Below are 27,805 nucleotides of genomic sequence, written 5' to 3'. Positions count from 1 at the left end.
GCTGGGAATAGCCTGTGCCTGCCTTGTATCCGTTGGCAGATGCAAGCGAAAGCTGTTCGTACCGCCGTAGTATCCGTCGCCGGCAGAGTCTGGGTGTTCTCAGTGTGCGAGCATCACTGAGGTCGGATTTTGGCAGCCGTGGCTTTCTGCAGCCCCACAGGCAGGATCCTGCCTGAGCGCCCAGTGGTCCTAATTCCCATCAACTCCAGTGTTCAAATCAATACTGTTATTTACGGGGGTCAGCTTCCCTTCCCCAACAACAACCTAACACCTATAAGCCCATCTGATGCCTGCTTGTGCTAGACATCTTGCTGGATGTCAAACCTCGGTCAGAAATCGACTCCTCGCAGGGTGACTCTCTGCTTTGCACCTGATTAAGTTCTTAAAAATAACTTTAGGATACCAGGTGTGACTAAAGCCAGGGTTGTGGGGAAATGAGGACCGCTTGTCCCACCCAAGCCATGGGTATGCAAGGCGTCCATTACCATCTTACGTTGCCCGTCAGCATCAGGCTGTCACTGGCTCCTGCTACCCTCGGCTGCATCCTTCGGGTCCCACGTGCAGAGTGGTAAATCTTGGGAAGCTTTCAGGATTAAGTTGGAGTGGGGCTTTGCAGCCACTCATTCCCATCCAGCCCCTTTTTGAAGCCCTTCCCAGGACATCATCTGGGGAAACCTTGCAGCGGTTTAGCCCCAGACCAACCATGCACAGCTTTCCTACGTGAGCATCCCTGTCAGGCAGGGGACATGTGAAGCCACACTTGACCTGTTGGCTTGACTCCCAACTTCAGTAGCTCTCAGGGACGCCAGCAGCGGAGGTGGTATCTAAAAACTGATTGAAAAGGGAGCTGCTTCTTTGGGTCCGTAAATAGGTGGGAAATCCACATCTGAAGCTGCCTTCTTATTTATTTCCCAGCTCCGTGCTTTGTTATGGTAGGAGGTGCACCCATCAAAGGACAGTCATGCCCGGCTGTAGTTGATTTGATTTAATCCATTTTAGGTATCACAGTAGTAAATAATGGGCTGATACATCTTATTTTTTTGTTTTCAGGGTTTATGTACAATTGCGTGGACAAAGTGCGCTGGTGACCCACCTGCGGGGCTTCTAGGTCTGAGAGTGCTCTGCGGGATAAAATTGCATAGATCAATAACTCAGGCTGGAAAAGTACCCTGTGTTAATTAAAATGGGAGAAAGGTTTTCTAGATAATGTTGGTGAAAAGGTCACAGAAGGCCGAGCTCAATAAATTAAAAAAAAAGTATATATGTGGGTTTAGATATATATTACAACAAAAAAGATTGAGAAACCTAAGTGGATACTTCTCTTTTAAAATACACTAATATTGAAATATGAACACCTTCAAAACCTTTAGCCTATTAAAATAATGAATTAAATTAAATGATACTAAAGCATTATGTGCTGTCTGCCTCAGTTAGCTGTTTGAACTGATGGGAACATGAACCAGCTGCAGCTAGAATTTATTGAAGAGCTAAATCAGCTATTGATGGCCGTAATCTTTCCTGCAGAAGAAGAAAGGAATACCTATTTTATTTACGTCTGTCCAATGCATTCAGGTCAATAACTGAAAACTGCAGAGCAGGGTGGATTGGGGTCTTTCCTCTTCCAGTCTGGGACTAAAAATTCAATGTGGGAAGAGGTCAACTAGGTGTAAGCACTTCACAGTGCTTACACATTATTCCTTGTCGCTGCTGCTAATTCCTTTGCTGTGGGCTATTTCCTTTATTTTAAAAAATCGTTACACGATAAAGGCAAAATTAATAAAAATCTTCTATCCGTTATGCTTATTCATTAATAAATATAAATAGTTACATTTTGTTCATGTTGTGTAATTCCAGCTGCAGGTTGTCATGGGTAAATTACAAATATGTAGTGGTAATACTGGCTGGGACCAGTTTGTCTGGGAGGTTGTTTTTAAGTTCTCAGGGTCCTATGGCTGAAAAGACGTGTGCTAAGAAGGAGGTATTTTTATTACTAATACTAAAAATAAAAGACTTCATTCACTACCTTCCTATTTAAAAAAACCACGCTAAGATAAATCTGCATATGTTGAGAATTGTAATCGCCTAAATAAATGTTGCAGATGGAGGAGCTCCTCCTGCGGTGCAGGACGCGCGGGAAGGCGGCAGTTGTTTCAGCTGCAACAGCCACTGACCAGTAAGTCCGTTTCTTTAGGAAAACAGCTTAAAAAGAAAATGACGAGCTAAGTAAGATCGATTCTGAGGTGGAGGTTGGTCACGCGCCGGCGCAGATCGCAGTCAGGGCTGGCAGGCGCGGGCGGGCAGCTGCCCGGCTGGCCGTGCGGGCAGCGCCTTTGCGCAGCGGAAGAAGATTAGATGAGGTACAGGGGGAAAAACGCTGATTGTCGTTTCCCTTGACACTGCAGCGTTCTGGGATAAATCAAACTGATGAACTTGGAGAAGAATGCCTGGAAGAGAGCGAAAAAGCGATATGACCCCTGAGAAAGGAAGCTGATGCAGGCTTCAACAGGCCATTATTTATTTATTTTTTAATTCCCGTGCTGTAGCAGTTAATGCCAAATGTTGCCAAAAAGTTCCCGCTTGTTTCTTTCTTTCTGTTTTTTTTTTTTTCTTTTTTGAGCAATCTTGGATCTCACATGCTTTATTTGGGGATGCAGGAGACCTTGCCTTTACGTGCTGTAGTCTCACTGGTGTCCTTACAGAAGTTCCTAAAGTCTGTACATCCATCCGTCAGGAGTAAATTCACTTGCTCTTTATTATGGTGGTCATTTATTGATCTGTTTATGTCTTTCTGTATATGTGTTTGTATATATATATGCACACATATGCATGCATATATAAACCCAGAGCAAGCCAGCAAATTTTAATTAATTTTTATTTCAATTATGACAATGAATAACCTCCTTATTTTCCCCTGTCACCTCCATGTATTACAGTTATGCAATTTATCAGCCATAAAGGTGCATTAGACTGATAAGTTTTTCATCTTTTTTCCTACCCACTCTGAAGATATTCCGGAGGTGCAGACCCCTGTAAAGGGAATCATCCCTTACTTAATCTCTACTCCCCAGCTACTTCTTGCAGAATTTTTGGTGGCCCGCGGGACCTGTGGGCTGTAGGGGAAGAACCAGTGATGGTCGTGCTGGGGCGTTGCAGCCGTGGGTGGGCAGCACGTGGGCTTGTCCAGCTCTGAGAGCCCGTCCTGGAGCTTGTTTCTGAGGTCAGAGATTTGCAGCATCATGCTGGCTTCCTGCCATTGCTCCCATTAAAGCCCATGGCTCAGCCCATGGAAGATGCTCATTAAAACGTCCACCATGGCATGGGTGAAGCAGCAGGGACAGGAGCTTGCACTGAAGGACTGCGCCATCGTCATGTGAGCATCCCTGCAAAGCCTGGGGCTGGACTTGACGCCTTCTCTGCTGGGAGGGTCAAACATTTCTTCCAGCAGCAGTGCCTCAGTTTTCTGCTTGATCTGGCTTTGCCTTCAGAAGGTGGTCGGCGATTACCTTGACTGCAATCCAGAGAGGTGGTAGAGTCTCCCTCCTTGGAGATATTCAAAAGCTGTCTGGACATTGTCCTGGGCAATGGCTCTAGGTGGCCCTGCTTGATCAGGGGGTTGGACCAGAGGACCTCCTGTGGTGTGGGCTCCTCATACCACCCGATTGCCAGCTCGGGGAGGTAGGGACCATGGGAACATCTGCCCCCTGAGCACCTCCAAGGCAAAGGTGTAGGGAGGGATGAAAACTTGTTTGGCCCATGGGATCCTGCTCACAGCATGCTGAGCTGAGCCACGTGTTTCCAAGGTAGCTTTTAGGAGAATGGCGTGCGATCGCCTTCACTGGAGCTCGTGCTGTGCTCAGAGAGAGGAGGTGCTTGGCTTGAGCGGAGAGCCATCAGCAAAGCAAGCTGCACGGAAGTATTTTACCTCCTAAAAATAGCAAATACATGCTGAGAATCAAACGTCCCCTATGAGTTTTTTTAAAAATCATATTCAAATGAAGATTTAATGTTGAAACGTGTTTCCTGATCTAAAGGTGAATAGTTTAACTGTATGGGATAAATATTTAATAGGAGCGTATCTCTTTCCAGTAAAAACACTCTGGGAGAGACTTCCTTTTGGTAGCAAAATGAGGCTGTTATTTTACGTGCCTTTGACCCAATTCCGAAAAAATGTTTAAAATAGCAAAGTTGGCAGATCCTGCCGTGGGAGGCAGCCAGGTGGAAGGGGCAGAGCTGTGAAAGGTGAGGCTGAAGGGAGGGGTGAGGGACACTGACTCACTGGTTATCTTCTCACTCTTCAACAGCCGCCAACATCACACACTGTAGCAGGAGTGCATGGCTTGCAAATGGCCTATAAAATTAATTGCCAGTTAGAATCACCTAATTATCAAGCTCGTGATGATTAATTGAAGGCGCATATGGGTTTGAGGTTGTGCATGGCTTCTCTGCTGCGTTACGACTCCGCCGTGCAATTGCAAAACACTCTGTCAGAGCTGTGTTTGAAGGGTGGTCTGTGAGCCACCAGGAAATGGCTGATGTTCCTGTCCCCTCTTGATCTTTTGGAGTTTGAAGGGCAGTTTATGAGCAGCCTGCTTGGGGCCAAGGAGTGCTGAGATACCCATCAGTAAGCGTAAATGAAGGGCTGGAGGTGGGTGCAGGAATCCCCATGCACATAAAACCAGCAAAGACCTGACTCTTCATGGTTAAGTTGCTGTTACAGCTTGGAATAACAGTTGTTAGTCGCTGTTTGATTATGAGGATTTTCATATTTACTGGGTGCCACGTAGCATTTATTTAAAGACTTCTCCCAAGCATTCTGCAAGGTATCATTAGGTAGGTGTTGCTGAGTGATGCAGGGCTGCGATGACTGAACATGTTAGAGCCGGAGCGCAATGAAACATGCTGTGTGGGGCTCAGAAGCATTTCTGCACCTTTTTTGGATGTGTTTGCACGTTGTCATGTACCAGCACCTAATATGTTCTTCTACTTTATTCCTTCTTGCTCCCACTTAGGCTTCAGCTCAGTTTAGATTTTTTTTTCTTGGTTAATAAATCTTCACATTTGCACAAGTTGTATTTTTAGTGTATGGTATTCTGAAAGTTTCAATAAATATTTTTCTAAGAACCTAAGTACAGATGTGCATCGCTGGTGCTTTCATGCCTGAATCCCAGATTCCCGTGGCAGGGACACGGGGTCATGGTGGAAGCATTTTCCTGCACTCACTCAAACCCTCACTGCAGAGGTAAATAATTATCAGGAGACCCTCATCCCTCCCAGATGTACTTTTCCAACAAGCTGAATTTCAGCCGAGTCTCTGTGTCAGGTGTCATCCTGTTGGCCAGCTTTAGACCTGCAGAATTGGGGCTGAAGCAGAGCATGGGTGTCTGACCGGCTCATAGCCTGAGGAGACAGAAAGGGAGAAGGTCATCGAGCGCGGCTTCTGTTTTTCACATGCACAAGACTTGTCAAGGCTGACAAGATTTGCCCAAGGCTGGGAAGGTGATCAATTGCTGGATATGAATCCCTGACTTCCCAAAATGTAGGGGCACGGGGAGGTTTGAAAGCGGTGCTCATTGGAAGAGTCCCTAAGCCAGGTTCTCCTCCCTGGGTGCAGGGGGAGGAGTGGTATCTCAGATTGGGCTCAGGCTTTCTCAGTCCTCACTTTTTTTCCAAGCCTCTGTCGCGGCAGCACGTTTATTTCTGTTGTAAAGGTGTCTTGCAAGTCTGCTTCCAGAGCTCCACCAACATCAGCCGTGTGTAGCCCGGTGGTTTGAAGAGTCAATCAATATGGGGGGAAAATGTCCAGGAAGAGGCAAAGCTCCTCCATGCGTACGTAATGGAAAAAGCTCCATGACACCTTTCCTTTCAAGGAGTAATTTCATCGGGAAGTGAAATTAATACCTGAAGTGGATGTATAAGCCTCTCCGGGATGTTCAGGACTGCCCGCAGCCCTCCGTTGCTGTGTGTTGCACTGGAGGGCCCTTGGGTTTGGGTTACAAGATAGCTGAAGGCTCCATTCCTTGGCTACTGGGTGCAATATGAGCTTTACTTAGATCAGCTGAATTTCTTCGTGTCCTGTGGGCTTGCTGATGCAGGGACCCGTCTTTCCCCATAGGCATCTTGTTCAGCCTTCACCAAATGGGGTTTTTACCTTTGATTGGGGTACCAGGGGCTACCAGCTTTAGTTGATAAGTGTTATTATTCAGGCAGGGAAACTTTAATGGGTCTCCATGTGGTTTCTTTTTTTTCTTTTCCTTCTTTAGTTGCTGGAATTAAGGGTGTGATTTTTAATGGAGATCCTCTTAATTAAATCCACTGGCTGGGTGAGATGAGTTGGCTGGAGGCCACGGCAGGGCTCTCCTGTGACCTTCTACAGCATCTACAGCGCTCCCACTGCTGCACCAACATGAGGGTTGTCATCAGTGGTGGTGATTTTAAGAGACATCCATGGGTGTAAGATCAATGTTGACTTTAGCAACAAGCCTCCCAGCCCTGCCTGAATGTTTTATTTAGTTAGTTCTCTGATAAAAGCTTTGACCTACATCTAGCACCAGGAAGCGACGAGGCTTTGATAATACTCAGGCATCCCAGTGGAGGGCATGCTGCTAACCAAGACTCCAAGTCAAAAATGGATATGTCCTTTAAAATAAAATCAGATAAACCAATAAAGGTTTCAGTCAGTAAACAGCTTTATGTCTGCCAGGCAATACGTAGTCCAGTTTTGATGAAGAGGATGTACCTCTTTATGAACTGTAGATATTAGGAAAACCACTTTCTATTTTTAGTTATAGGAAAACAAACCAAAAGCCAAAAAACCGCCCAATTTTCGATGATATAAGGGTGTCGGCAACGGAAATGGGCTGGACCACTCGGGGTGCTCAGTGGTGAAGCAGTTATCTGAGGTGGTAAAAAAAGAAAGGTGCTATTTGAACTTTTCTTTGCTGTACGTATCTTAGATGTGTTCTATCATCCAGAGCTCTCAATCCTCTGTACGAGGCTGTCTTGCAGGCAGCTGTACCGGCTTCATGAGTGTCCTTTCTAAAATGCTTGCTGCCTTTAAAAGCAATGAAGGCAATGTCTGGAAGGAACAAGACAGAGAGGTTTGCAGCCCTGTCCTCCCGACAGCCAGCTGTAGCCCAGGAGTCAGGGGGAGGTCAGCAACAGCAGGATGAGAATTAGCATCATTGCCCTGACAAATCGATAGTCACGGGGCGATGCTGTGGGACCACTGTTGCGCTGTGGTGTGGCCCCACATTGATTTACACCACTTAGCTGGGGGGTTGTGTCTGTGCCATCACCTGTTTGTGTACTCATGTTGCATGTTTTGTGGGATTTTTTTCCCCTTTCCAGGATGAACTTGACCTCACAGACAAGCACAGAGAGGCCATGTTCGCACTGCCGGCGGAGAAGAAGTGGCAGATCTACTGCAGCAAGAAGAAAGTAAGAGACCCGTCCGTGCTGTGGTCGGGGGGGGGAGGAGATGTGGGGAGGGATACAGCTCTCCTTCCCTCCTGTGTAGGGTGGGGAGGAGATGTGGAGAGGGACACAGCTCTCTTGGGATGCCAAGTGGTATTTGGGGTGTCACAGAAACACATCTGTTCCCTGGGGTGTCCCTGGGGAAGCAAGGTCTTCAGTCTCCAAAATGCAGAGCCCATTCAGGCTGGAGCAAGTGTCCCCACACCCTGCACGGGTGTCCCCCACCCAATGCTCGTGCCTGCCAGCACAAGCAGGGCCATGCGGAGCTCCGTGGCCCCTGAGGTTGGCACTGCGGTGGCAGGGGGCTGCTCTGGTCACCATCTCTTGGCCCCGCTCTTCTGTGCTGATGTCTGGGGGTCCGATTACAGCCTGCCTGAAAGCCTCCCCCTCCCCTGGGTTTCCAGTTTGCTGCCATGAAACAGGCTTGGGCGTCGTTTTTGTCCTCCCACCAGCTCTTCCCGGAGGACCGCACAAATGGAAAGTGCCGCTGGGGAAGCCGTGCCCCCGCAGCACAGCCTGCGAGAGATTTGGCCCAGCGGTGCGGAGCTTGCTTTTAGGGTCAAGCTGTGTCACCCCTGGGGTGATGAAGGGCTCTAGGTTCATGGGTGTAACTGAGATACCGCTGGTAAGAGACAAAGGTTGGTGCGAGTGGCTGATCTGTCTGCCGAGCTCCCAGCGTGACGTGTCTGCTCTGCGATGTTGCCCTTACGGCTGCGTTTCTTAAGCTGAAAACATGCACGGACATCTTCCCAATGCCGAGATACACTGACGTCTGAGCTTGGTTGCTTTATCCCTGTAGATAGAGGTCAAGAATTGAGGTTCATTTGTATTTCTGCCGGTAAGTCAATGCCAGGGTGGCCAAAGCCTGTGGTGCCTGTGGTTCACAGTTGCGGCATGCAGTGATGCTGGTGCTGGCTCTCACGGCCCGTCTGGGATGGAGCAGACTGCCTCGCCACCTTTCTCCCTCGGTTCGTTTGCTTTTGCTCCTGGGGGCGGGCAGCCCAAGTGGCACAGGGTACCGCAGGCTGGCCACCTGCGAGGTCGCCAAAATCACTCTTTTTTTCCCCAGTAAACGGAACATTTTTGCCCCTGTATGTTGGCACAGGAGTTATCCCCAGCTATCTGTGCTGGGACTCATTTTCCCTCCCAGCCTTGACCAAAGCAGAGATCCTGCAGGACGTAACACCGTGGGGAGAAATGGGGCAAAAATCCTCAATCTCACAAGCAGATGGAAGGACGCCGAGGTCTGCGAGGGAAGTTGCCCCCAGTTGGGGGCATGGACCTGTTGGAGCGGGTCCAGAGGAGGGCCACAAAAATGATCCGAGGGATGGAACACCTCTCCTGTGAGGACAGGCTGAGAGAGTTGGGGTTGTTCAGCCTGGAGAAGAGAAGGCTTCGGGGAGACCTTATTGCAGCCTGTCAGTACTTAAAGGGGGCTTATAAAAAAGATGGCAGCAAACTTTTTAGCAGGGCCTGTTGTGACAGGACAAGGGGGAATGGCTTTAAAGGAAAGGGGGGTAGATTTAGACTAGATCTAAGGAAGAAATTTTTTACGCTGAGGGTGGTGAAACACTGGCCCAGGTTGCCCAGAGAGGTGGTGGATGCCCCACCCCTGGAAACATTCCAGGTCAGGCTGGACGGGGCTCTGAGCAACCTGATCTAGTTGAAGATGTCCCTGCTCATTGCAGGGGCGTTGGACTAGATGACTTTTAAGGTCCCTTCCAACCCAAACCATTCAGTGATTCTATGATTCTGTGATTCAGTTCCCAAATTTGCCACTGTGACCCCTAACCTGGCTGCAGGAGTTGGCTCAGCAGTGCTGGCGGTCACCTGGCCCCGCTTGAAGGGCGCTCGCTGCTGTTAATGCCTCTTTTCTCTTGCTGTAGCAATGGCACCAGATTTTCCAGCCGTGTTTTAGGCCAAGAGCAGGCTTACCTTGCTCATGTAGGATTAAGTTTTAAGCCTCTCATAAATACCCCTGAAATCCCTGTATTATTGTTAGGCAGAGGCCTGCCATGCCCGAGATCTAAATCGGAGGGGAGAAGAGATGTTAACAAATTACAGGCACTGGTCTGAATCAACAAGCAAATGGGCAGGAGATGCTCGCTCGTCACTGCCTGCCAGATAAGCGGAGCCGTGCTCCGGTGTGTCTGGATAAGGGGAGACAATGGAGACTTATATCAAGCAAAGCCGTGAAATTATTATTGTGAGTGGAGATTACGTGCTATCTAATCTCCCAGGGAAGGGTTTAGATGGGACTGATGGTGCCTCTTTCCTATTCCAGCACCTCGTTGCGCTCATGGTTTTTTAAAAACCATGCTGAGAAACTCCCTGCTCCTGGGGGGTGTTGAAGGAAGGAGCCACAGAAGCGCCCCGTGGCATCCTCAGAGGTCCTCGGAGCAGGTGCCCATCCGAGGTCAGATCCTGGCTGCCACTCTGCCCTGGTCCTCATTCCTCTGGCCCCTCTCAGCCACTCCTTCCCTACTCGTGATGTCATCTCGGTGAGCTGCAGAGCATACATGCCACTGCTTCCTTTGAAGGAGATGTGCTCATGGAGACGAATGCTTTTTTCCTGCTTTTTAATTAAAAATGAGCAAGACCATATCAACAGAGCCTTCAGCAGTGGGGGAAACCAGGAATCACATGGGCTGGAGAACATGTTTCTGCACAGCAGGCTCTAGGCAGTCCTGCTCCTATGTGATGAGGCAGCAGAAACATCGGTGGCTATCCCAGCGGCTTGCAGTAAATCTTACTCATGTACCTATGTTTTTATGAGGACGAATCACCTACAGGGTAGCCCGGCATCGAGGAGAGGGGCTGGGCTTCTCCAGCTGAGAGCAATGGCTGGGTTTTGGCCAGGGAAGTGGAGCTGGAGACAGGGCAGGGGACCTACCTCCGTGCCTCAGCTGCAGGCTGAGCGGTGGTGATTTGGGAAGTCCAGGATGCGCCCAAACCCTTTGGCCTGCCTGTGTTTAATAGCAAGTCATCACTTGAGATGCTGGTAACACCCAGTTTCACCTGGTGGTCCCAGGGGGCTGGCAAAGGTGGACATCAGTCACAGGCAGCTGCCTGACTTACCAAGAATCCAATATTGTCCCCTGAGCAGTTTTTGCTCTTTCTTCTGCTGCCAATTTTGGCTCCTGTTGGAAACGAGCTGCTGAGTCGGATGACTTCGGTCGGATGACTTTGGTTGGACTTTGAGTCTGAAAGTCCAGTTTGAGCCCAGTTGCAACAAGTTCCCCCTTGAAAGAGCAGCGCAAGGCAGGACAGAAATGCTGCCCAGCCTTCTCCCGGGGAGTTTCCTTGAAAATCAGCTTTGCCAGGCTCCAAAATATCTCGTACTGTGGCCATAGCCTGGGGAGCCAGGGCATTCCCCTGCTTCCATCAACGGCAAACGTATGTGCAGCACAGAAAGCATCTAGATGTCTGTCCTTTCAGCACGTTCCCTGCTGCTGTGTGCTGTCTCTGGCACTTCTGCTTTGCCATCGGCATCACCAGTCATACTTAGCTCTGCAGAGCATATCCTAGTTGTTGCATGTTTTATATATTCCCATGATAGGTAAGATTTGGTAAAAGGTGACCAAAATGAGACATTGTTATGCTGGGTTGTCCTGGCAAGGGACTTGGCAGCACCTGGCCTCGGCAGTGCTCGTCGAGAGGAAATAAGGGAAAACCATCATATTTCCTTCCCTGGAATATTTCCCCCTGCCCTGCAGCTCCCTATCCTGATTTCTCTGCCCCGCAAGCGGCTGTTTTTATCCCAGCCCACAGTACTGGCTGGGCAGGGCGGAAGTTTTGTACTCCCTGATTCTCCATCCATGGGGACACCGGGTCTGATCCCAGCCCTGACCCTGCTCGGAGCAGGGGGATGCACTGGATCAACTCCCCGTGGTTCTGTCCCACCTGCATCACCCTGTGATGCTCTGGGTGGGGGCAGAGGGATAAAAAACATCTCGTGATGGGGGCTGGTGAGTCTGTCGGCAGCAACCCGAACGGGAACTGAAGTCGGCATTAAATCCAGCAGCCGTGCAGCGCTTGGGTCAGGAGGGAGATTTAAAGATTATTGGAGAGACCTTCTTTGAAGTTGTCAGCCCCCTCTACGGCTGTAATAAAGCAGGGAAATGCGAAGGTGGAGATGCATTAACAGTGGGATGAAATCTGCTTTTAGAAGTGGTATTTCTGGATGATGACTCGTTTCATACCTCATCCCGAAACATTTCACTCCCTGCCGGCCCCGCTCTCCAGGAGAGGATATTGCTCGGAAGCGCAGGGAGGAAGCGGGAGAGTTTCCAGCTTTACCGTTTCTTTGGCTGCGGGTTTGCTTCAGTGGAAGAGGGTGACTCAGGATGGCCTTTCTCAGGAGGCCACGCTCCAAAGGGAGCTAATAATTAACACTTAGCACTTATTCTGCAGCACCTCTTAATTACAGGAGGTTTGGCTCCTGCCAGCCGATGTACATAATGTCAAGCTATTAAAGCAGCTCGCCAGGGAATTTTTATGAGCCTCAAAATACGGGTGGATAAGGGGTGTTCAGGCACAAGCTCAGCATAAATAACCAGGTAGAAGGGATTGGTAGTGAAAACCAGCTCAGGCGAATGCAGGGTCTGACTCTGCCCCCCTCCCTTTTGATTCAGCTGAGCTCTCTGAGCATCTGTAAAGCCGGGGTAGGGGAAAAATGACCTGCAGGGATGCTGAGCGATGCTGCATGCTTTAAACTCGTGTTGAAAACCTGTTGGCATCGCTAACACTGGGTGTGTAGCTCTCGGCAGTGTTAAGCTGTTCCCAGCAAGCAAAGCTTACATCTAAAATTTCCTCAGACATCAGATATAAAACCAGGATCCCTTCGCATTAGGAGAAGGCAGCGATGGTGTGTTTGCAGGGGAGAATGGGAAAAAATGTGATAAATAGGGAAATGAGTGATGGCTCTCCAGTAATACTATTTTTCCCAGCCAGACGGCCTCTTTCCTCTCTAACTGCGCCTTCCATCCGCTTCCTCCAGAGAGCTTCGCTTTCCAGCTCACTCTCCCACTTGTAGCTCAGTCCTGCGACACGTTCACGGGGCTTGTGTTTCCATCTATTTCCTTCATTTAAAAAACATCAATTATTTTAAAAAAACATCAAGCAAAAAGCTGCAGTAGCAGAACTAAGAGCAAAAGCTGACAAAGATGGCATGCAAGGGAAGGAGGAAAAAATAGCTTGGTGTTTTGCTGTGCTCCTGGGTCACCTGGGATGGATGAGAAACGTTTCATGACCCCTGAGCATCCAGATATACCTGCGGTTATTGCAGCAGCAGGTTGAAATATCATCTCGGGTGTCATTTTCTCGGGCTGACCGAGAGAAATGGGCTGTTTTCATGGCTGGGGGTATTTTTCAATAGGAAATGTTTATAGTTTTTATCTTTAAAGGTAATTCCCTTTTTAGTTCCAATCACAACACACTTTTGTTTAAGCGAGGTTTTTCTCCCTCTCCAGCCAAAAAATTCATCTGTTAGCAATCTTTTTGGATTTTAAAGCGAAGCTTTTCAAACAATGAACCAGCTGACTACGAAAGGCATCTGGTCATGCTATATTTGGTTATGGGGAGCATAATTTTTAAACCCTGGGAAAAGTGTACGGGGGCATGTGTGTATTTGTAGAGGAGAGGGTATAGGAAGTGTTAGCATACAGAAAACCAGAGTGGTCTGGGATGGGACGGTTCGGACCCCAAGATCCCAACTTGGGGAGAATCCGATGAAATTACAGCCCTTCACGGCATCACCCCGCGAGCCTTTGGCAGCGCACGGGGAAACGGCTTTAGTTGCATCATTTAGTTTCTGTTGCAGGGATACCTGGGGGAGCTGAGCGGCTGGAGGGACGAGGAAGATCCAGAGGGCTACGGTGGGCCAAAACCTCCACCGCGGCACGCTTGGCAAAGGCTCGGCCGTATCAGCGGAGCTGGGCTGGATTTAAACTTCCCATGCAGGCTGCAGACCCGCCGACTTTAAAACCCATCCACACCACTGTCTGCTTCTTTTTTGACCTTGCAAGCGGCATCCAGGTGGATCATCCGCAGTAGGCAGGGAGGGGGCGTTGCCAAAATATGGTGGGCTGCCTGCTGCCGCCAGCTTTCCCTTGCTCCGCCGTTACGGAGCAGCAAGGAGGGGTGGGGAACACTGTGCAAAATAAAAATGCAATCAGGAGGATGCATAAAAACGAAGGGGGTTGCTTCTGTTTTTGCAGCAGGTGGCGACTGAAGAGGATTGGTTTTTTTTAACCCCTTGCTGTGACTTTCCTGGTGTGAAGTTCTCCTGGGGCAGACCAGCCTTGCAGGTGGTGCCAAGAGGGAGGCGAACCATCAAAGTCATGAGCGTTGTCACTAAAGGGCTCTCCGGGGTTTGCTTGGAGCTGGCTGCTGTGAGCCAGCCCTTTCCTTATGACTTGGTTTCACCTTGAAGGATCTAACCTGGTGTGTTGGACATCAGGCGGTCGGGGAACCCGGCCAGCCGCCCTCTGGGGCTCAGGTATCGCAGAGCAGCTCCAGATCCATCAACACCACCACAGGTTGCGGGTGCAGGAAGGAGGCTGCTGGATCAGACAGAGACATCACCCACAGGCTGGGCACCTGAAAAGCATTGCCAGAAGCTTGGTTTGGAAGCAAAGCAGCTGTAACGAAACACAGAGGAGCTTTACAGGCATCTTTCTCCCCACTGCCATGGGGACATGCTGTGAGCAAGAGGGTGCATTGCTCCTGGCGGCTGTGTTCCTGCAGGCCAGAGGGGCAGAAGCTCATGGAGATGCACCTTCCAGGTGTAAATAACGGTGCCTAAATGCAGCCGAGACCAGCCTGTGAACTGCTGTCATGCCACCGCTGGCTGAGCCACCACCTCTGTGCTGCTGTCTGGTGTCCAGAAGAGGGTTACTAGGAAAAGCAAGGGCACTTCTGGCTGTAGGAGCTGCCAACACCCCGAGGGGGAGGCACATGGGCCGTGGAAGTGTCAGGCTTGTAACCAAGATGTGGCAGGGCTGGGGAGCGTGAAATCTCCCCAGGAAGAGCAAAGGGATGGCTGGAGCTGGCAGATTGGTGACCTTCGCTTGGAAAAGCTCCCACTAATGAGGCATCTTGACTGGGTGCTGCTTGCCCTGCGGCACACGGTGCCGACGGAGGGGATGGAGCTTGATCGTCGGGTTCACCCAAAACCCCCCCCCCGCCACTGTGGTGCGAAACAGCCAAGCGGCAGCATCCGTCAGCCCTGCGCATGGAGCCCGGGGGCAAAGGGGCGGCGGAGGCGTGGAGAGGTCACAGCGATGCCAGGGCCGCAGCTGATGTGATTTGTATTTTTGCCAGGTCCCTGGAAGGAAGAAGTGGGTGTTGGGGGGAGCGGGTGGGAACGTAGTGAGGGATGGAGCAAAGATTGCCCTTGGCTGCACGACTTCGGCGTTTCCTAATTTTTGCAGCAGAGCACGTGTGTGGTGGCACATCGGGGCCGCTTCCCGGAGGACAGCGAGGGGTGTTGATGCAAACGTTACAGATGAGAAGGGATACCCATCCCTGCACTGTGCAATTACAGCCATCATCCTGCCTCTAAAAGAGCAGTAGTAGTAGTAAGCTGCAGCACGGCACCAGGCTGTCAGCGGAGCTCGGATCAGCCCTCACTTCTGTGCTTCTTGAGAGCAAACACGGCAAAGACCTAAACACAGCCCAGAGAAGAAGAAATCGGGAGATGTTCATTTCCCCAGTGCCAGCTGGGCACGGTGCGATGGAGCATCCCGGAGGGCTGACGTTGGCGGTACTCAGCTCTGCGTCTGGGCATCCCTCGTCGAAGGCAGGCTGCAAAACTCACAGCCCCAAAACCCACCCTGGGTGATGGGAAACCATCTTACAAATTCACCCTTTCAAACCATGACGCATGGAGAGGTTTCTCCCTCCTCCTGGCTCTGAGCAAAGCCTTGTGAGTCACTTCCCTCCGGGCTCGTCGCTTTGTCAGAGATTTCTCTCCCGCCACAGAATGCACTAAAGGACACTTATCGGTGTGCTGTAGACCATTAGCTGCAGTAATTACCACTGAGCAACGTCCTGCAGCGAGCCGAGGGAAGCCCGTGCCCTGATCTTTGCCTGCTTTATTGTGCAGTCCCCCTTTGCCTGGGAAGCTGCTTTCCAATGAGCCTGCCCGGCTGCTCATCTGAATTAATGAGGTTCTGCTGCACTTAATTGAGAGCGCTCTCTAAATTGGGGGTTTCAGGGAGGAAATGCAAGAGCCCAAGGGAGCCGAGCAAAGGGAAATATTTATAATGCAGCACGTTAATTATAAATGAGCAGTTTAGCCAATTTTGTTGTTCAGCCTCCCCTCCGCCCCCCCCCAGAGACCTTTATTTTTTTGCTCCACCGCTTCCTTTCAGCCTTAAACGAGCAGCAGGTCCGATCCCTGCCCGCCTCGCAGATGTTTGCACCATGTGGAAAGGCCCTGGGGTATGTGATGAGCCGGCCCCGCTGCCTTCCCACCCCATTCCTTGGCATGGGTCTTGCTCCCTGCCCAAATCTCCCGGCTGGGTGCAGCCCATCATCTCTTGGTGCTGTGCATTGGTGGGGACCTCACCACCATTCCTAGCTGGTGTCACTGCTGGGAACACTGGTGGGAGAGGGATGCTCCTTATAAGAGGTGCTGATAGTACCCCGGGGTGATGGGGAGGACCTCCAGTGTTGTCTCCAGGAGGTGACAGGAGCTGGTCCCTTTTTGGACCATGTTCAAGGCACATGTGGGTGCCATGGCTCCGCCATCCCCCAGGGCACTGTTTGCATGCCAGCCTCTAAAACGGGGCAGGAAAGCTGGGAAAATCACAATCTTTGCCCGCAGGCTTTGCAGGGTTTGTGTAGAGCCTTCCCCCAGCTCGGAGGGGTGGATTGGCAGACATGCACACGGCTCTCCAGCATCCCTCCCTTCTTCTTCAGTGCCTTCACCACGTGTACGTGCTCTCCTGTTTCTGGTGCATATAGACAGCGTGCTGTATATGGCTGTGTGTACCAGGGAGGGGTGCGCTTTTGCACGCAGGAGCAGATGGGAGTGCCCTTTAGGAAGGTGTGCGATGTCAGCTGAGAAAGCAGAAAAACCTGAGTGCCTGTGTCAGACGGGATCGTGACCGAGCAGGAAGGTGGCCGGAGCCTCCCCCCCAACTGCTTGGCACCACTGACCATGGGGTCATCCAGCAGGACGGGTGGGGGCAGCACTGAATAGGGCTAGCACCAAGAAACTGCCCTTTGGTTGCAGGAAAACAATGCAAGTGATGCTCTGCAGATTGAACCTGCCATCGGGCGCAGCCTGACCTCACATCCCCGCATCCCCATGGTGGTTGGCCATGGGCAGTTCCCCTATATCCTGCTCCCACCTCGCTCCCTGGGGGCTGCTGGTCCCACCTGGGTTAAACTGATGGCTCCAACCCACAGGTTGCAGAAATGATGTGTGTTTCCCTGGGGTGACAAGTACTTTGCAAAATATGATGGTTTACTTTTCCCACCCCACTCAGGAGAAGCAGAAGACCTTCCTTCGGCTCTGCAGGAGGTGGTGATATAATTTGTGCCTTTCCATTCTACTCATAAATATAAATTACACCCCTGTTTCTCAAGCCCCCTGACACTTTCTCAGTGCTCCTGAGCATCTTTCCGACAACCTGGATGCCTTTCGGCAGGCTGTGTGTGAGTGGACACGCCGGCTGCCGGGATTCCTGCGGGCACGGCAGGTGCTTCTCTGCACAATCCAGCGGTGGGAAGCTCTGACCGACCAGTCAGCTGCAAATGGATGTCCTCTTCCCAACCCCTTGGGAAGGCATTGGGTTTCCCCCACCATGGTGGAAACCTCCCCCTGGCCATGGCTTCGGGTGGCCAGACTCGACACTGGCAGGTGACAGTCCCTGCACGTGATCCCAGACGTGGCCAGAAATGTGGCAGGATGGGCAGCCGGATGGTCCCCAGGTTATTTGGAGAGTATTGCTTCACCAAATCCATTTGCCAGCGGACGGCGAGAGGTCTCTGCCCCTCTGTCCTCTTGCGTTTGCTGGAGGCAAGTTTTTGGGAGAGGGAAAAGTAGAGAGAAGCCAGCACATCCCATTTTTCCTGGCTGTGAAAAGACCAAAGGCATCCCTGTCTCTCCTCATCAGTCTGGGTTTTGCACACTGAGCCAGCAGATGAGCATTTCTTTTTTTTTAAGCACTATTTGGACAGGACGGGGACTGTTTTATTTGTTGCTGGCAAAAACTAATTGTCAGAGCATGACTGTGAATGGTCCTCCATCCATGCAGAGACAGGCGGTGGGACCTCTTTCAGGTTTATTAGGTTTGGCACTAGCATGGGTAGGACAGATTTTTTTGTTGTTTTTCTAACATCTCAGAAAAATTCTCACTCTCTGCTGATTCCTGCTTGCTTAAAAAAAAATGAAATGTGGAGGGCAGGTGAATCAAGTGTTTCATTCAAAACCTCAGTTCTTGGCAGGGGAAGGAGGGGAGAACAGCCCAAAGTATTAAAGCAGAGGAGAGGGGTTTCCAGGTCCCTTGTTGCTCTCAAACTTCTTTTGTTCCCTTCCCAGAGCCAGGCACAGCGAAGGGTAAGGTCTGCAGGGATGGGCTGCACTGCCCGTGGGGGAACTGAGTCCCGTCCAAATTACCTATCGCTGACTCCGTGTGTTCTCATCCTGGCAAGCTGCAGCTTGGGAAGTTTGGATGCACAAACATTTCCCCCGTATGCCTCTTGAAACGCAGTAAATATTTGGGACTGGGCTCCTTGGGCTTGCTGAAATCAGCCGGAGGATCAGTAGTTGTCTGCATGCATGGATGCGGGGGCAGAAGGGTAGGTCGTCCAGCTCCCACTGTCGCAGGCGATTGCAGTGCAGGATGACCTTTGCAAACATCTCTTAAAGTTAGGGAGGGGGCAAAGCCGTGCAGCGAGTCGGGCTGTGAACGGAAGATGGTTACCAAGGGAAGATGCCTGGGATTTGCATAGTATCGGTTGACTCCAGCCTAGACCTGTGTGGCATTTCTGCTGTGAATCCTTTTTCTTCTTTTGATACAAGTTTTTAGGAAAACACAGTGGGGAAAAGGGCTGATTTTGAAGTATTCCCTCAAAATCTGCCTACTTGCTCCAAGCAGTCCCTGGGGACATGCAGTGTTACTTACCTGAGCTGGGCTCAGAGGTCCTTCATTTATATCCTACAAGAACATGGTAGAACCTGAAAACCCCTTGTGAGTCCCACCAGATGTAGGGCATTGTAGACCAGGATGACCAAATGAGGCTCTGCATCATTCAGTGTCACAGGTCATGGGCCCAGGGGTGACATCCTTTAACAGGGGACATTGCCAGGTGCATGTTCCCTCCTAACAACTAATGAAGCCCCCAGAGGAGTTGTCTGTTGTGCCTGGAGTCTCTCTTAGGATGTTGGTAAGTCATGGTCCTGCTCCAAGAGTGGAGCTTAGTTCGTGTCACATTTATTCACTCTTCATTACTTGTAAGAGACTCTTTTTTTTTCCCCCAGAGCACATTCATCAAGGCTGTGCAGCCAAAACTTCAAGTGCACTGTAGAGTCGGTGCAAGAGAAATCTCGATGTAAAATTTCAGCGTGGTTTCTCCGAAGCTGATAACCACAAGACTGATGCAGTATCATTGGGGCAGAGTTTGGTCACAGGCAGATGGTGTAACGTAGACTGTATATAAAATATGGTAGTTCAATAAATCAGGTAACGTTCCCATAGCTGGAGCTGTTGGTGGTGAGCTCAGAATGTAGTAAGTCGAGCTTATATTGATAGAAAGTAATGAAAGAGTTCAAGGGCACTTCAGAGGTAGTTGGTCCTGAAGGGCAGGGGATGTCAATATTATTTCTACTAATCTGCTGTCTTTGTTTCACTTTTTCCACCCCCCATCCAGGACCAGGAAGAAAATAAAGGAGCCACCAGCTGGCCGGAGTTTTATATCGATCAGCTGAATTCAATGGCTGCTGTAAGTATTTCCCCAACGCTTTGGTGCTTGTGAAGCCCATATGGGACAGCAGTGCAGCAGTGACAGTCTGTGGCACGGCCAGCATCGCAGCCGAGAGGGCGACGGGTGGTGTAGCCACAAGGTTGTGACCTGGCTGTTTTCAGCCTTTCAGGTCTGCGGACCTCTCAATAATTTGCGGTTGGCAGTAGTTTGCAATTTGTCCCAGCAGTTCAGAAACCCCTGACGTAAGGATTTAAGGATATCCTCCATTAGATCGACAGATACAGCTGGAAAAGGGAGGCATTTTCTATGGCAGGAAGGGCATTTCATCTTGCCCCGGGCTGGGAGGCTGCAAGACAGATGGCAAACAGCAGCTTTCGGTATAAAGCCACCAGGCTGGTTTTTAAAGACCCCGTTTGATTGTGCATGCTGCTGGGGCACCAAGCTGCTGTGGTTGCTTTGAAGCTGATGGCTCCTGTGCTTTTTCATGGATGCCTGCTACCGCCTTGCTCCCGAGACACCCTTCCGTGCTGGGCGGCCACGGTGAAACATGACGCTGTGGGTTGTCCGTCCCACGAGGGACGTGTTTAGATGTAATTTTATGAAATACTTTCTTGTCGACATCGTGCCAGGCGAGACAGAAATAGTGCTGTTTTCTGTAGGAAATACAGTTGTATTTCCTGCAAGGCTGCACAGTTCAGAGCCCCTCCATCCTCGCTCCTGCTTTCAGAGGCTGAAGGTGCCAAGGTTCGTGGCCACTGCACTAGGGATGGAAGCAGCATGGAAAACGAAAAAGAAAAGCATCATTTTTCTTTTTTTCCCCCCCTCTTTGCCCTGTTGTCACAGGGACAGGGTGACAGGGAAGGTAGGGCTGGGGGAGGGGAGTAGGGACAGAGGGGTGAGCAGGGGGCTGCGAGGCAGGAGGGAGCGTGCTGCTCCCCTCCGGGAAGGCAGGGACACCCAGGGCTGGCCACGGGCTGCCAGCCGGATGAAGCCCCAAGCCTGAGCAGAGCTTGTGATCAAAGCCTGCCAGACGCCTGGAGGGTGCCTTTGATCTCCCTGCCACACCGCCGAAGAGGAGCTGGGTTAAATGCAGGGGTCAGCGCAGCTCTTTGTATCTGCTGGGACCCTTTCTCTCTCCTTTGGCTTAGCCTCAGCCGGTGCTGGCAGGGCTCACCCTGACACCTCTGAGGGCCCAGCACCGTCAGATGGTGCAGGAAGCACCTGGGGTGTTGCTTTAGCTGTGGCCTTGGTTGCATGAGTTGGGGTGAGCAAGCCATACCCCGTGCATGCCCGGGCTGCAGGCAGCCGTGCTACCCAGGTAGAGCTGCAGGAGTCAGGGTCCCGGCCCCCAGCGCCAGCCGGATAGCGAAATCCAGTGTGGGAGATGGAAAGGGCATCCCGTGCACACAGCCACTGTCCCCAACCCAGATGCACACACTGGTGGGTTGCACTGGGAGACCTGGGAGCGACAGGGTTGGCAGGACCCATCTGGCTGACCCCGAGCATCCCATCCCCTTCAGGCTGCGGGATGTCCCCTGAGCCCCCAACCTCCTCTGCAGGGACACATGGGTACCTGCTGGGATGCATGAGTACCAGGGGAGGCTAAAGGACCCCTCCTTCTCCCCCGCCCCAATTTAGCACCTTCCCTCTGTGGACCCCCCAGTTAGCATTGGCTTAGCCCCCTGCATCCTCACAGCCTGCTCCAGCCCTGGGATCATCCTCTGGAAACGCATCAAGATTCACATCACCCGGATGTCACCTGCAGCATCTCTGAGCAGGGTTCAGCTGGACACTTTTCTTATGGGATACTGGGATCCACTTATTTACCTCTTTCTTTTACAAAGTGTGTTTCCTGGAGGGTCATGGGCTGTAGGAGACATGCCAGGATTTATATCCAGAGTCCATGAGTTGGGATGCTCCTCTCCTGAACTGCAGCCTTTCCCTCTCTCTGCTCTGAGTCTGAGGGTTGCAGGGGGACAGTGGCAAGCATCCTCCATCATGGGCTTATCTGGATGATTTGCAGGTCAGCAGTTTGGGGTGACACCACTCCTACCTGCAGGGCGTTAACTCTGGAACTTAATGATCACGCAGGACAATGCGAAGTGTGTCCTCTCAAGGTGGTGATCCAGCTGTCCCAGTCTTCTTGGGGCAATGAAGCCTGGTGTCTTGCCAGGGCTTGCTGGGGCAGGAGGACCTGTTTGGGGAAGAGGGTGCTGGCTTCCTGCAGCCTCGCTCAGCACTGGCCGACGTTCGTTTCCCGCTGCTTTGAAACAAAATCCAAGTGGCCGGGGAGAAGGAAAGCCATCAGCAATGCTGCTCCAAAGCCGATGTGGGTTGGGGAGTTGCTGTCTTGTGATGCCCCAAACACTCGCAGCTTAATTTTACATGTGCTAGCGAGTTGTCTCGGTGCTTCCAGGCAGCGTCTTCAGCCTAAAGCGACGCGTTCACCCTGCTGTCCCCAGTCCAGGCTGTCTCCTTGCAGACCGCGGGGGTTTTTCCAAACTGCTCCTTTTCCTGAGTCCTGCGATTGCCAAAAGGATCTGGACTCTTAGACTTCCAGAGTCAGTTTAAGGTCCTAGCTCTGTCCCCGTGGCTTGGCACGGTGAGGCAGTGGGTGCTCCCACTCCTCAGGCACGAGCTTCGCAGGGAAACCTCCCCTCTCACATCTGCCTTTCTCCTTTCGCAGAGAAAATCGCTGATCGCTTTGGAAAAAGAAGACGAGGAGGAGAGAAATAAAACAATTGAAAGTTTGAAGACTGCACTGCGGACAAAACCAATGAGGCAATTCCCTTCTGTTCCCTGGCTTTATCACCGTGGTCATGGCTCTTGATTCATGTCCTCTGGTGGAGGGGGGGTTAGATAGACATATAAATGGGGCCTGCTCAGGACAAGGGAGGCAAGGACCCTGAAACGCCACTTGCTTTTTTCAATTCACCTCTTGTCATTTTGTTCCTTTTCCTTGGTCCTTTTAGTGGCCGAGAGCCACCAGGACCTTCACATCTGTTCAGGCAAATCAGGCGACTTCTTTTTTTTCCAAATTTGCTTTTGTTCTTATTGGAACAGAACGTAAAAATTCTTTCCAGATTGAATTTAAAAAAAAATCCAATTTTTGTTGGTCAACGAGGCCCTTTGTTTCAACTTCAACTTCTCTTGCACTTTTTAAAGGAATAAAATCAAATGAATCTTGAGGCTTTTATGAAATGCAAAAAAAAAAAAAAATGTTACTAGGAGGTTTTGATTGGGAGGATAAAGAAAGAGTGGGACTCTTTCTGAATGTCTGTAGTTTTTCCTAAATTCAGTTTCTCTGGAGTCTGCGTGCAGACATCTGCAAAACCTTTAAGATGCCTCAGATCTACATTTTCTGATGGGAAAATGTTTCATGACCTGGTCTGGTTACGGAAGAAAGAGCTTTTGCTTGTAATTGCATTCCCCTCTTCCATTTCTCTTTTGCAATGGTTCCGGTGATGGTACTTGGTAAGAAATTCCCAGGGTCGAGGGTGAGCACGCAATTTCCATGGAACCCGGACATCCTGGGTGCTGCTCCCAGCAGTCCCCTGGGAGCAGGGCTGGTACCCAGCCATGAAACTTTGCAAAGTCCTTAAAAGTGGTTTGTGTGTCTGTCTCACTGGAAGTCAGAAGGATCCTGCAGGCTCTATAGAAAATTTTACCTGTTGGACCTGCTTTTGCTCCTAGGGAAGCGAACATCTAATTTCCTATTGACTTTGGCTGGAAGAAGAGCAGGCTTTGAAGCAGAGAAATCAGTTTTCCCCGAGCCTGCAATTACCCCTTTTGTTCCTGCACATCAGCACGGCTTGTTGCGAATTAAAACCATCCCAATGCTGGGATCTTCTTGGCTCATTTGCTTTCCGAGCCCGTGCCTTTTGCCAAACCAGAATACACCCAGCCTGGATGGCATCGGGCAGGGAGGCCTTAAAATGCCGGAGCAGTGTGCAGTGTTACGTCTGCATGCTCTAGTGAATCTGCCTGGGGCACTGCCGTGCGTTTGCTGTCTGCTTTCTATTTAGTGGCATTATAAGTCATCATAAAAAAACAGAAATCCCTTAAAATTGGTGAGATGTGCCAAAGGGAGGATAAGGATGTGGGTGGTGAGGCCGGAGAGGTAGCAGGAGGCAGAAAGTCTGACAGGCATCATGGGCTCAGCTGGTGTTGGGGTGTCTGTGGCTGACGAGGAGGCGACTCCAGGGCTTGGGAGCTTCTTCCAGTCCTGTGCAAAACTGGTCCCAAGCGAGTGAGATTTAAGACTCAGGTTGGGGACTGGAAAGGTTTTGCAGCAGCGTGGCTGCAAACTCCTAACCTTCACCCTGGGGCTTGTGCTGATGACTGGTTGCCTACGCTACCGGGCACCAATTAAATTGCTAAGATTTTCACAACCTCGTCCCTGTGCTCTAAGCCTGCAGGCTTTCTGCTATCCAAAGTCCAGGAAAAAATAGATAAGAAAGTTCTGGGTTTACAACAACAGACAAGTCAGCCCTGTTTGAGGTTAAAAGTGTCCTTCAGCATTTGGTTTTAAAGCTAAAAAGGCTCTTTCTGGCAGGTTTGTAACCCGGTTCATCGACCTGGATGGCTTGTCGTGTATTCTGAACTTTCTCAAAAGCATGGACTATGAGACGGCAGAGTCTCGAATACATACCTCGCTCATTGGATGTATAAAAGCACTAATGAACAACTCCCTGGGCCGGGCTCACGTCCTGGCCCATTCGGAGAGTATTAACGTAATCGCTCAGAGTCTGAGCACGGAGAATATTAAGACGAAGGTGGCAGTGCTGGAAATCATGGGCGCTGTGTGCCTGGTTCCCGGGGGCCACAAAAAGGTACTGGAGGCAATGCTGCACTACCAGAAATACGCCAGCGAACGGACTCGTTTTCAGGTAGGTGGGTCTCGACTCACCCCTCAGCTCCCGAAATTCAGCATTCTTGTCCCTTCCTCCTCCTGGATATGTAAACGCCGCTTGCAAATGATTTATTATGGCCGTTTGCAACTTAGATACTCTGGGAATTACTCCAGAACCATGTCTGATGAGGTCTGCAGCTGAGCAAAGAGTGAAGAACCAGTTATTTAAGGCAGCACTCCCCCCCAAAAAAAATGCTTGCTTGTGCAGGGTCGCTGGGATTGCAGCTCTGCAAGGCTGTAGCACATCTGGATGGGCTGATGTTAGCTGAAATGGGTGCTGGGGTGGGCTGCGTTACAGCAGGCAGCAGCTGATGATCCATCACCAGCAGGTTGCTACAGGGGGGTTCGGGAGCACCATGAGGAGTTGTTCCTGCATGTGTCCCCTGGTCATTTGTGCCACATTGGGGGTGTCGCTGGGCATTTAACTGATGTTGCGTGTTTGGCAGACGCTGATCAATGACTTGGACAAGAGCACGGGGCGGTATCGGGATGAAGTGAGCCTCAAGACAGCCATCATGTCCTTCATCAACGCAGTCCTGAGCCAGGGGGCAGGCGTGGTGAGCACTGGGGCTCTTGGAGAGGGAGATGTTTTGGTGGGTTTGGGTGTTTTTATTTCAATAAGGTTTCCGAGGACATGCACCTTGCTGTGTTGACCCCACAACTGTCCCCTGCAGGAAAGCCTGGATTTCAGACTCCACCTGAGATACGAATTTCTTATGCTTGGGATCCAGCCAGTCATTGATAAACTACGAGAGCATGAAAATTCAACCCTCGACCGGTGAGTAGTAACCCACAGCCTGACGGTTATTTTTGCCCTTGCCTTGCGCCCTTGCTTTCTGTTTCTGGACTTGGCCTTTGGGGAAAGTGTGTGAGTCTAGACTGTCAATCTGGCCCCACTTGAGGAAATTCTTTGCTGTCGCCATAGAGGGAGAGGAAAAACCCCGGCACCATTTCACTGCACTCTAACGTAGGGTTGAGCCAGGAAGGATGTGCCATTGAGGGCCTGGGGGATGCTGCCAGACCTCCTCCTCCTCTTCTTGTCCCAAAAGGCTTCTTGGAAAGGCTGTAATGACTGGGAGCTCAAGACTGAAGATCCAGTTGATGTTTCAAGTCCCACTTGTCTCTGGACCGCTGCCGGCTAGTGGGCTGCTCTGGAAGCTCTGCCAGACTGGCTGCCTGCAATTTATTAGTTGTCACATTCATATCTACTTTTAACAGTGGTTTTTTCCTCCCTTTCTTTCCTCAGGCACTTAGACTTTTTTGAAATGCTTAGAAATGAAGATGAACTGGAATTTGCCAAAAGATTTGAGCTGGTGAGTACAAACATTGCTGATGCAGACACCAGCACTTGATGTCACGGTTCCTTTTAAAAGCACCTACATGGCCTGGGACAAAGTGCAGTCTTTTGGATAAAATTTGGAGGTTGGAAATCTGTCTCCCGTTGCCCTGCTCCATTGTGGCCTCCATCCTACAGCCTGCTTCATCCCTGGCTGCCGACCAGAACTCTTTGCCCCTTGCAGGGCAGTGGGGCTTGTCTGTCCATCAGGCGTGGGGTGGGCATGGCTTGTGGGGTTTGGAGCTGAGACTCAGGAAACAGGCGGTGCTGTCGCCAGTCCGATGGCCTGACCTCACTTCGCTCCTGTCCTCAGGTCCACATCGACACCAAAAGTGCGACTCAAATGTTCGAGCTGACGAGGAAGAGGCTGACACACACCGAGGCGTACCCGCACTTTATGTCTATCCTGCACCACTGTCTCCAAATGCCTTGTGAGTCCCAGGGGAGGCAAGGAAACCCGCGGCTGCCGGGGGCTTGGCAGCCCACATCTCCTCCCCGGGGATGGCAACGACCTCCCGGCTGCTCTCCTCAGTCTCTCTCCTTCTTCCCCTCCAGATAAAAGAAGTGGCAACACGGTCCAGTACTGGCTGCTGCTCGACAGGATTGTGCAGCAGATTGTCATCCAGAGTGACAAAGGGCAGGACCCCGATGCCACTCCCCTGGAAAACTTCAATATTAAAAACGTCGTCCGAATGTAAGTGCTCACCTGCCTTTCCCGGGGCTGGCTGCTGAGCGGCACTGGCATGGCCACCATGGCTCCGCTGCCTCCCGCTCCGGCAGACAAGAGGGCCGGGGTGGGGGTTATTCCTGCCGGGCTGGCATCGCTTTGACCTCTTGAGCGCGATGTGCAGGTGTATTAACCTCAAGCTCTGTGTCCTCGGTGAGCTATTTCCCCTGACTGCTGCTGTCACTGTTCCTTATTCATCACTTACTGTCACTCGGTGATGTTTCTGCTCCTCGACTGGACAAGCCAGCGTCCCTGGAGCTGTTGAGACGGCGCTTCATCCCAGCCTGCAAAACACTGCCAGGGGGAGGCAGAGCGGAGGTGTTGGAAATACCAGTTTGGGAACCTTAAATCCCACAGTCCAGGCTTGTTCAGTTGTGTTTCTTGCTGGTGATGGCTGCTTGTTTACTGCAGTAGGATTATCTCATCGCACTACTTGTCTTTTCCTTTTAGGTTAGTCAATGAAAATGAAGTGAAACAGTGGAAAGAGCAAGCAGAAAAAATGCGAAAAGGTGAGTGATGGAGAGAGATACAGCGTTAACTCTAACCTTAGCCTGCACAGTAAACTAGACAGATAACATATACATGTATTTAGCTGGATGGACTCTGCAGGCTTTACTGAGTGGCTGAGATAATATCACGCTATGGGGCTCACAAGGGAAATAGGCAAAGTAGATATTAATTTTTTCATGGAGAAGCCCTGGCTGAGGCCTTAAGGCACAGCACATGCTCCCTTTTCTTAACTGTGCAGCTTCTTCGCAGGGCAGCGTGGGGGTTAGTCCCCTGCGTGCTGCCGTTTGCCAAAAGGGAGTGTTTGTCACCCAAAAGTGGCCTCATGGGACTGTTTCAGAGCACACCGAGCTTCAGCAGAAGCTGGAGAAGAAGGAGCGAGAGTGCGATGCCAAGGCCCAGGAGAAGGAAGAAATGATGCAGACGCTGAACAAGATGAAAGAGAAGCTGGAGAAGGAGTCCAGCGAGCACAAGCAGGTCAAGCAGCAGGTGGCGGATCTCACGGCGCAACTCCACGAGATGAGCAGGGTGAGGCCCCGAACCTCCTCCCTGTTGTGGCCCAGTCCCAACCCCCCTGCAAACACCATGGGGTGATTTCTGGAGGCTGAGCTGCACAGGGGGCTTAAAAAGGTGCTTGGTGGGAGGGCCACCACAATGTCCGTCCCTGGTGACGGGGTGATTTCGCTTCTCCAGCTGCATCAGACCTCAGTCAGGAGTGCTGAAGCCTTTGGGCGCTTCCTATGCTGGTTAAATTTTGGCAAAAGAATTTGAAAATTGGCATGAGGGCATTTGTTGGGTGGTGTCCCCTGGCTCCGTATGACCAGTCCCCCCTCCTCTTTCTCTCCCAGAGGGCGATCTGTGCTGCCGGCCCTGGAGGACCTCCCTTGCCGCCAGGAGCTCCTGGTGGTCCTTT

General features: G+C 51.0%; 1 protein-coding gene across 1 annotated transcript in view; it reads left to right on the top strand.

The window, feature by feature from the left end:
- DAAM1 (dishevelled associated activator of morphogenesis 1) overlaps positions 1–27,805 on the top strand; it is a 78,258-nt gene that overhangs the window by 25,843 nt on the left and 24,610 nt on the right. The window contains 13 exon segments of the mRNA XM_009332742.1: positions 7,348–7,437; positions 19,357–19,428; positions 22,097–22,191; positions 23,966–24,299; positions 24,769–24,879; positions 24,997–25,100; positions 25,569–25,635; positions 25,972–26,089; positions 26,214–26,352; positions 26,836–26,894; positions 27,233–27,468; positions 27,677–27,757; positions 27,759–27,793. Coding sequence (XP_009331017.1) covers positions 7,348–7,437; positions 19,357–19,428; positions 22,097–22,191; positions 23,966–24,299; positions 24,769–24,879; positions 24,997–25,100; positions 25,569–25,635; positions 25,972–26,089; positions 26,214–26,352; positions 26,836–26,894; positions 27,233–27,468; positions 27,677–27,757; positions 27,759–27,793 — 1,541 coding nt within the window.

The sequence above is a fragment of the Pygoscelis adeliae genome, unplaced genomic scaffold (genome assembly GCF_000699105.1).
Source record: "Pygoscelis adeliae isolate BGI_AS28 unplaced genomic scaffold, ASM69910v1 Scaffold179, whole genome shotgun sequence".
Classification (NCBI taxonomy): domain Eukaryota; kingdom Metazoa; phylum Chordata; class Aves; order Sphenisciformes; family Spheniscidae; genus Pygoscelis; species Pygoscelis adeliae.
The sequence above is the reverse complement of the archived record's forward strand: the minus strand, read 5'-3'. Positions and strand labels throughout refer to the sequence as shown.